This window comes from Scardinius erythrophthalmus (genome assembly GCF_964197995.2).
Source record: "Scardinius erythrophthalmus genome assembly, chromosome: 24".
Taxonomy (NCBI): Eukaryota; Metazoa; Chordata; class Actinopteri; order Cypriniformes; family Leuciscidae; genus Scardinius; species Scardinius erythrophthalmus.
The window spans coordinates 11,525,148-11,534,375 of NC_138244.1; the positions used below are offsets into that span (position 1 = coordinate 11,525,148).

The following is a 9,228-nucleotide window of genomic DNA, read 5'->3' on the forward strand; positions in this document are numbered from 1 at the left end:
AAGAAATTGGATACAGGAGAGGACTGAAAGAAAAGCAAAGGACAGACAGGAAGGAATCAAGGAGACAGAGAGGAGAAAGAAATAGTGAGGGATATTGAGTAAAGCCTGGAGGCTTGAGATGAAAGGCTGTCCAATTAGACCACAAGTGTCAGCTCTGTACACGCAATTCTTACACTTCAGGGAGAAGGCATGAATTTGGCAGCATGAGCTTTTATCGAGGCAGTTTTTACTAGAAACTGTTCTCCCATGTGATTATAAATACATACTCATATACCCACCCAAACACTGCCACAACAAACCCACACGTTTGCTTATCACAGCATTATTCGAAGACACAGACACATACGCCCATGCACATGTTGTTACAGAGCACTGTTTACTTATTTGTACTCTTTTATGGCCATTTACTTTTCCCCCTGAAGACTACTTCTAATGTTAGTCAAGGTTTCTTGCACCAAAAACAGTTGTAATTCAGCCTATTTTTCATCCTCCCTCTAACTCTAGGAATTGGTCAGTTTTTGCTTCCATACCTTCTATAGTTAAATGCTGTTATAATTGGCTTATCTCAATGTATGGGGTAGTCAAGGGTTCAAGACTGGTTAGCATGGTCCAGGTAGCCAATCTAGTGGTTAGATATTGTACCTACATCAAAATGGGAGCAACAAAATCTTTTCAATTAATGGTCATGCAAAATGAGCTGCATGTCCTGAATAAATAAATAAATGTTTGGGCTGGTGGTAATATTGACAATACTGATGATATTGAGGGTGATAACTGCTTATCATTTGCAAGACGCCAAAAGCATTGAATCATAGCAAATCAATATCCTAATTAACACATCTAAAGGATGGAAAAACTGACACATGCCTTGTCTCCCCTTGCGGTCTCACTATCTTTAATATTCTTCAATCCTGTAACCAAGAAAAATCTTGCTGCCTATGACTAGTCTGACTCAGCCTGTAGCTTCTGGGTAGAAATCGTCAGCAATTTTGAAACGGCTATAAAACTTTTCCCTGGCAATTCTGAGGGTCTTTTGCTGTTGGATAGTCCATATAACCCACTTTGGAGCCACAATCAGCAATATAAATAAACCTTTCTCATTATCTTGTTGGCACAGTTAAGAGGGGAAAAGGTGCACATGCCAACTCACTACTCTATTGTTCCTACTTATACAATTTTAACTATATAAAATCAAATTTATTTTATATATTTATTTTATTCAATTTATTCGGCCATGGCACCAGTCTGTAAACTTCTGAGAGTACAATATTTCAGCACACTTGTTGAGTTGACTGAACAAGAGATGTCAACTCACATTATGTTGCAATCTGACACATTCTTTGCTGAAGGTTGCTTTCCACTCTTCAACGTAAAAATTTGCCAATACACTAGCTCAAACCAGCCCCGAACGATTATGTTTACTTTCATTAGGAATTATGGGCCAGTTATCATCACTTACTGTACACAACAGTGCAGCACAGTGTACATGCCTCTCTGTTTCATTGTTTATTGCAAATTTAAGACAGTAACACATTCTTGGCTCACAGTTTTGCAGGCTAATTAACCCTTATTTGTCTCTATATTAGCTCTGCGATAAGGAGAAATAGGTCAGACGCCTTTTTTGGAAAGGTCTATAACAGTAAATGGACTATAGCCAGGTTTGAAGTGGTGAATTGGGAGAAACCTGGCAGCGCTGTGGACCACAGTTGATAGGCGAAGCACGTTTTGAGTCTTTTGTTTATCTGAGGTTTGTTTGTCTGTACCTGTGCCAATGAGAACTTTAAACTGCTCATTGGTAAGCAGGACATACTCAAGGCATGTGCTATCAAGGAGGCAAAACTGTTGTCCCAGTGCAATGTGGAGAGTGTCAGTGCATCTGTCTAAAGGAAAGACATCACAATTAGGAGTGTCAGAGGTCCTTAAGGTTGACTTGTGGTCTTGTGGTTTTCACTTACACATAGGGCTGCAAAATAAATGGAAATAAATTAATGAGATTTAAATTATGGTGTCTGCAACTGATCAAGAAAAACGTGATTTCAGTATTAGACTTAGGTCTACATGTTGCATCAAAATTTAGTTGGACTTGAGTTGCTTTTTAGGAACTGATACTTTTCTGTTTGAATCCCTTGTAGACTGAATTTGCCTCAGGACATGCTTGGATCCAGATTGTCTTAAACACAAGAATGCTTATTTTATTTGACATACCACATGATTGAAGAAAAGAAAAAGTGAGGGATACACTTACTATGGGTCAGGCATTACTCAAGGATACAACGATGGTAGCTCATGGTTGGCTACATGAAGAGATTGAACCAGCAACCTTCTGGTTACAAGCCCTATGCCATTGACACAACACCTAAAAAAGTAGATTGTAACTTTGTCTAAAGAGAATGTGTGTGGTTGCCTGTGCAAAATGCACTGCCACAAGTAGGTTGTTGCAATTTAGTTGCTAAGTTTGTCTCAGCACAATCTTAAATACAAATTGGATTCTGTCTGAAACACGATGCTTCATATATGTGGTGATGTGCCACTCAAATGAATAAGAAAAAGAACGTGAGAGATAAACATGAGAGATAGACAGCTTAGCTATGACTCATTCCTCCATTATAGCAGGAACGAAGCAGAACAGGTCACTCGACTCTGATATTTATGGATGTTTTTTCCTCATCAGCCTTGAAAACACTTGTCCTTCAAACTGGCATCATCTGACACTGAGAGAATGGGAAATAAGGTGGTGAGAGAAAGATACATAACAATACAGCAAAATAAATGCTTTTATAAAAGCTCAGCCTATTTATAAAAAGACAGGTCAATCTGCAGTGAAAAAGGCAACTGGATCTCTAAATACTGCAAAAAACAGATGAATGAGGTGCTGCAGGTAGATTAGAAGGGGAAGGGCAATACTTTCCAACACCTTAATATCCGTTCCAACACATCCAACATCAACAGAGTTTCCATGAGGGGGCATTTTGCAGTGCCTAGTCAAAAAAAAGAAAGTACAAATTAATTTACAGTACAGAAACATTAAGAAATATAAGGTAAAACAGGTAAAACAGTGTTCTCTCAACTCCCATCTGCTATAGTGCACTGGCTTGTTTGAGCCGGTGTTTCAGAGTGAATGCAAACCCAGTCAGGGAGAGATTAGCCACATCTGAAGAGCAGTGTGTGGGCGTTAGCTTAGATACGGCTAATCCTGACACCTCTGTTTCTCTCTCCATCTCTCACTCTTTTTCCTCCAAGTCGTGTCTGTCCTTTTTAAACGAAAAGGTCTGAAAATAGGCTCAGTGAAACAACAAAAAGACACTAAAAGTCTCAAAGACGGACACTAGGGAACACTAGTAAATACTTTTCATCTAACTCAGTTTAAAAGAGATGCAACACAGTCAAGCTCAGGACAGATGGATCTCAAATCTTTTGCAGGATTCTCACACAGTTAAAACGTGAATAATTCTGCAGTGAATAAGAGGACTATAATTGAGAGAGGAAGGGAATGTGAAAAGACATCAATGTTTTCACTTTTTAGGTGCACATCAGAATATTTTATGTCTTTGTGTGTGTTATTCAAATGAAATTCGATCTAAAGGCACAATGACATGTTCTAGCAGCAGTCTTCTTAAAATATGCAGCGTTGCTACAGAGATGATGCTACTGTGGATACATTGCTTGCATACAAACTCTGTGAAAGGGCTCCGTTTGGTCAGGAACTGCTGTTTTCTGACACTGAACACTGGACTACATCTTCATAAAATATTATTGTCTAAGTGTCACTTCAAAAGAACATCTTGCATGCACTGTAAATAGGTAAGCCATAAATTCCACTGTCAGATTCTTAACAAAAACACTGAGACTATTAACAGGTTTATGTGGTAGTAGTTGGGTCAGCTCCATGTTCACGTCTCTTAAGAGGAACAGTACATCACTAGCTCATGCCAGAAAAGCCACCACTGTGAATCCAGGTCAAGAGTGATTCATTGAGCAACAACAAGAAATGGCAGTGTTCTTGGAGACCCAGCATGGGTCATGGTGAAAAACTACACAATTCACTATGAGGCCATGGAATGGTAACCTAGGATTTTGAAGTCTGTACTTAGTGCATGGAAAGATCTACAGTGATATACAAAAATGTATATACCCCACTAATAGTTATGTGATTGCAAATATGTTTGAATAATCTTTAACGTGGCACTATAGACCTTTTTCACAGCAGTACCATCTTTTATTCTTAACGGGAATGAAAGCGTGGCTGTGAGGGATACACATACATCTCTTCAGTGGGTTGTACTGTCATTTAATGTGTTTGTGGATTGTTCTGGCAACAAGACGCTGCAAAAATATCTTTCCAAGAAATTTCAGTATACAAAAAACCCCAGACAATATGAGCTGCGGAAAATTATAGGTGATTTAGGAGCTTTATACGGCCTTTACAGCAGATGCCATTGAAAACACGGTAAGTCTATCCCTCACAGCCTAGCTGTGACATACCTGTCATGGCGCTGCTCTGAATAAGGTCTATGGAGTTTCTAGTGTGTTTTGGCTGCTTACAAGCCCAAGGAAAAATGTCAAAGTTTGGGGTAATTGAATCATCAACTTTCTGGTTACTAGCTCTCAGCTATAACCACTATTACACACTACCAAAGGCAGAAAAAATAAACATTTTGTTCTCATATCATTTTCTCCTTAGGATCATTAACAATTTTATTTTAATGTCTGAACATGTATGGTTATTCAATAAGTCATGGCCCTATTTGTCATCAAGCCACCAAATTATGTAACTTCATGAGTGACTTTTCTTTAGTTTAGACCTTTCAAAAAGTCAATAAATCCCTCCTGCCCTTCCCAAGCCAACTCGGCTGAGGTTGCAGAGATAACAAGGTCAATATGACCATCCCAGAGGGATATATCAATAACTTCCATTCCGAAATCACGGATGAGATCATCCACATCAGCTGACCCACATTTTACACATGAACAAGCAGCTGGGACTCTGTATTCATAAACATGCTCATTAAAACAAGAAGACCTAGACATTTGAAGTCTTATACTGCAGAAAAGAGCATTCAAATATACGCAAGATCTTAAGGATAGGTTAACTTGGTGTTTTTTTTTAAGTGAGAGGGTAGAGAAAGGGGCACAGAGATGTGGAGAAATCCAGTGATTTGATTTGTCTTTGTGTTGACTGACGCAAATGAGGCTTGCTCGCACTCACATTCTCACGAACAACCTGGTGACGCATACAAATGTCACCTCCAGTATTCTAAATGGATCACCAGAAACGAGCACCCTTTACATGAGAGCATAAATGCATTAATGTTAATTATTTATGTTTCAGTCTAAACACCGGAAATAATCATTGTTAAAATGTTTTGAATATTGATGTGGATGACATGCAAACTCATACCCAGGGTTTAAAAACACAGACAGAGCCCGTCAAAGGAGAATCTCAATTGCTTTATAAAAAGCACATATCTGGGTAAAAAAAAAAAAAGTATAAATATATATATATATATGATTATGAAGTTTCAAAAACAGAAAAAGAAACAGTTAAAACATTATAATAAATTGATTTATTGACCATATACCAAATTGAAATACAGTTTATACACAGAAATATTACAGTAAAAAGTTCACAGACAATTTAATACAACTCTCAATATCACACATATGCACATGACTCACTTTCTCACACATTCACACTAAACTCTACTTTTACCTTTTTATTTTTACAATCTTTTGGACTTTCAGGCCTGTAGGTCTGTAATTTTCCTCTTTCTGTAGTTGATAACTAGACTAGAGGCAGTGAGGTGAGAGGACCGGCCTTTTTCCCACAGTTGGAAACTGTTAAGTCCACTCTGCCCTGACTTAAACAAGCTTCTCTCTAAACAATCCAATCGCTCCACCAGCGCTGATGTGTCCTCGTTGTAGGCGTTTTGGGATGAGTCCATGGTCCGACGGAAACGACCAATGAAGGTCTGATAAGAGAGATGGGGACAGTATAGATAATATGGAAGTACAATTATACATCCTTAAAGGATGCAGGGACAGTTGATGAAAGAGTCTTAATGCTTCTATTCAGTTACACCAATAAGCAGTCTGTTTGACCAAATTTTAACTCCTAAAATGTAATTAATTCAGCACTGGAAATGATCAAAATAAGTATACTTTTTATGGTGCACAATTTCTCACATGGTTTTAATTGAACACTAAAAGTCATTTTGTATTTGCTATTTCAAACATATATTAAAAGAATTTAGCCACATTCTTAATGTTTAAAGCTGCTTGTTGAATTGCAATAACCAAAAGCCATAATATCCAGCCATAATAACTATGCAGCAGATTTGTAAAGCCCTAAATTAAGCAAAATTTACTTTCCCTAAGCTTAAGTAACATGGAGCTTTAATTGCATTTACTGATTTAACACAACAGATCTGTACGTCCTATTGAACCTGCCATCCCAGTCTGCCCAGCAACTGGTCAGCACTAGTAATGATTTTAAATGTATTGCTCCCTCTACTGGTTGAGGTAAGAAATAGCAGATGGATCAGTAATGCATGCATGTCCCTAATGCCGAGTTCACACTGTACGATTGATTTTCAAAGTAGTCGGGTCACTGTTCTTTTCACACTGCACAACTATCTGGGGTAACATTCAGTTGCTGCTGTGTTAACACTGCACGATGGATTGGAGACAGGGGGTTTCACACTGCATCATGACTGAAAAAATCGCCGACAACTTCTGTCTGGTCCGCAAACTACGTTTCACAACCAAACACGCGAGAAGTGATAAGGAAATAACGCAAGATCACGCATACGTGAGACGGGAGTTCTCACACCAGACTGGAATTTTTATTAAAAATGATAGCCTGCAAGAAGATTGCGATCCAAATTGTCTGTGCACTGATTTGCAGCTAAAAGAGGAAAAAAACAAACAGATAATGTAGGAGTAAATGGTTGGGGAGACGCGGGGAGCAAGGATTGTGTGTTCTGCAAAGAGAGCTGGGGTAAATAAATAATTTTGCAATGTGCTGCTGGTCAAGCAAATGTTTGTGCTTCGTTTCTGTTTGATATAATTGTAAATATATCTATTATATTGTGGTCTGTAACTCCTCCCCGAACATCCCGCTGTCCTGTTTCTTGCTCTCTTATTGGATGTAGGTCTTCGCCGATGTAGTTTTCAGTCAGAACACATTTCACACTGCAGGATTCTGAATCGCCGACTAGTCCAGATATTTGCATGCCAAATATCTCACAGGCGTCGGCGACTCATCGCGATTCTCTCAAATCGCGTCTTTGGTCATTCACAGTGCGTGATTGTCACTCGCATGAACGAGCACCGATTTGCCTATGATTTCGGCATTTGTTGGCGATCTCGCAAAACCTGTCGGTGAGCGAAAATCGGGCCTAAATCGTGCAGTGTGAACTCGGCATTAGTTGTTTAACTGACATCATTTTAGCATGTGAAGTCGCGAACTAGGTTAAAGTACATTAAACAAAACTCCTCACCATATCTTGCAGGGTTAACATTTAAAGATAATTTTCCGTGCATTTTGCATGCTCTTTAAAGTCATAATTTATTGTTTTATGACTACCTATCTAGACATGCTCACCTGGAGGATGGTATTAGCAATCTCTGGGTTTTCTGGGCTGTCAAAATGCAGCATCTGGGAGCCTAAACCATAGTAATATGGCCCCATTTTTTGCAGGTCTACAACAGCGGGATCTGCCCCGAACACTGTTCTCCAGCCCTCACGATACACCTTCGGCAGCTCCATGGACAGCACTCGCCTCTTCCTTTCATACAAGCCCTTGGCCAGCCAGAGCGGCATCTCCATCTTTGTGCCCTGAAACATACAAACACAAGAATAAATCTGCGAAAGGACACTTTCTTCTCATATGAGGTTGCCATTAGACCACCATATAAATTATGTTGTGGTCAGGGCCATAAACACCATAGACAAAAAGGGGGACAAGGGGGACCCCTAATAAAACAGCTAAATTGTTGCACACCAATATTTGATATTATTGATGCTGCACCACTCTGTTTTTAGGATGACACCAAGTTTTAAAAGTTACATTTTTAGGCTGGTCCGCCTCAGTAGTCTAACAGCGCTCGTCAAAATGATTAAGAAAAAGGACGAGATTTACTGTTCACAGAAGATTAGAGCGAATTCCCATATGACATTTAGTAGTTTTAACTGTGGAAGAGAGGCAAGTTGGAAAGGTGAGTAGCTAAAAATGTCATATTTGACAACGGTTGCATGATAGAAATGTGAAACTGACAGTAATATCCAGTAATGCAAACTTCTTAACTTTTTTTTATCAGACTGTTTTAAATTCAATATTGTTTTGGTGGTAACACTATCTTTCTGAATATTGAACATTTCCAGAGTGCCATTTCCATCATATCTCAAATAATGTGTTGTGTTTGATAACATTTTGTGGTGGAAATTAGGTATGAAAATTAATGATAATTTTTCTAATAAAACTTCTTGTCCTTTTGCCTTAAGGTTAATTTCATAGCTGCCATTTTATGTATTAAACAGAAATTTAACTTTTTTATTATTATTTATTAATTTATTTGCTCTTCTTGGTAAAGTACACTACAATACGGAAAAAAACTTTAAAAACGTCAAAATGATTGATAATGGGGGAAATTATGCCATTATGCTAAATCTGAGGGACATAAGTAATTTGTGGAAATCATTTTTATACAAATACATATTCACGTTTTGTTTAAATCATAGTTTAAACATAATAATTTATAACGGTTGTTGTCTTAGATTAAGAGAAGATCTGGGAAGAGAAGATTTAAAGTGTAAATTTGAAAAACAGTTCAAGAAGTTTTTGTCATCTTTGTATACCATAGCGCGTAAAAGTGCTCGAAAAGCGATTAAACACTTTTATAACTGCTTTAAAACGAATTTTATTGATAAATTTATTGGTATACCTCCAGTATGTCGCGGCTCTCGCTGGATTTTTCTAGGAACCCGAGTCTCGGGAACGCGCTCTCAGTCCTGCACGGCAGTCGCTCGTGAGACAGTAAAATATCATCCAGAGAAAAGAAATTCTCCTCCATTCCGATACCCGGAGGAACGGGCATGTAGGATAGCGCGTCCATTTATTTATATATTTACAATAATTGAACGATAAATGAGCAAACAAAATCTAACAGAAGGTAAAAAATAAAGACAAACTTATCAAAACAACAGCACTGTCATAGCATTTGGCGCGC

At 38.3% G+C, this 9,228-nt stretch overlaps 1 protein-coding gene across 1 annotated transcript; it reads right to left on the reverse strand.

The window, feature by feature from the left end:
* Nucleotides 1–5,545: 5,545 nt before the first annotated feature.
* gins3 (GINS complex subunit 3) lies at nucleotides 5,546–9,228 on the reverse strand. Its single transcript, XM_081355722.1, has 3 exons — nucleotides 8,944–9,228; nucleotides 7,604–7,837; nucleotides 5,546–5,969 (listed from the first exon to the last, which is right to left on the reverse strand). Exons 1-3 carry the CDS (start codon nucleotides 9,112–9,114, stop codon nucleotides 5,739–5,741), a joined length of 636 nt encoding a protein of 211 aa, XP_081211848.1. The 5' UTR covers nucleotides 9,115–9,228; the 3' UTR covers nucleotides 5,546–5,738.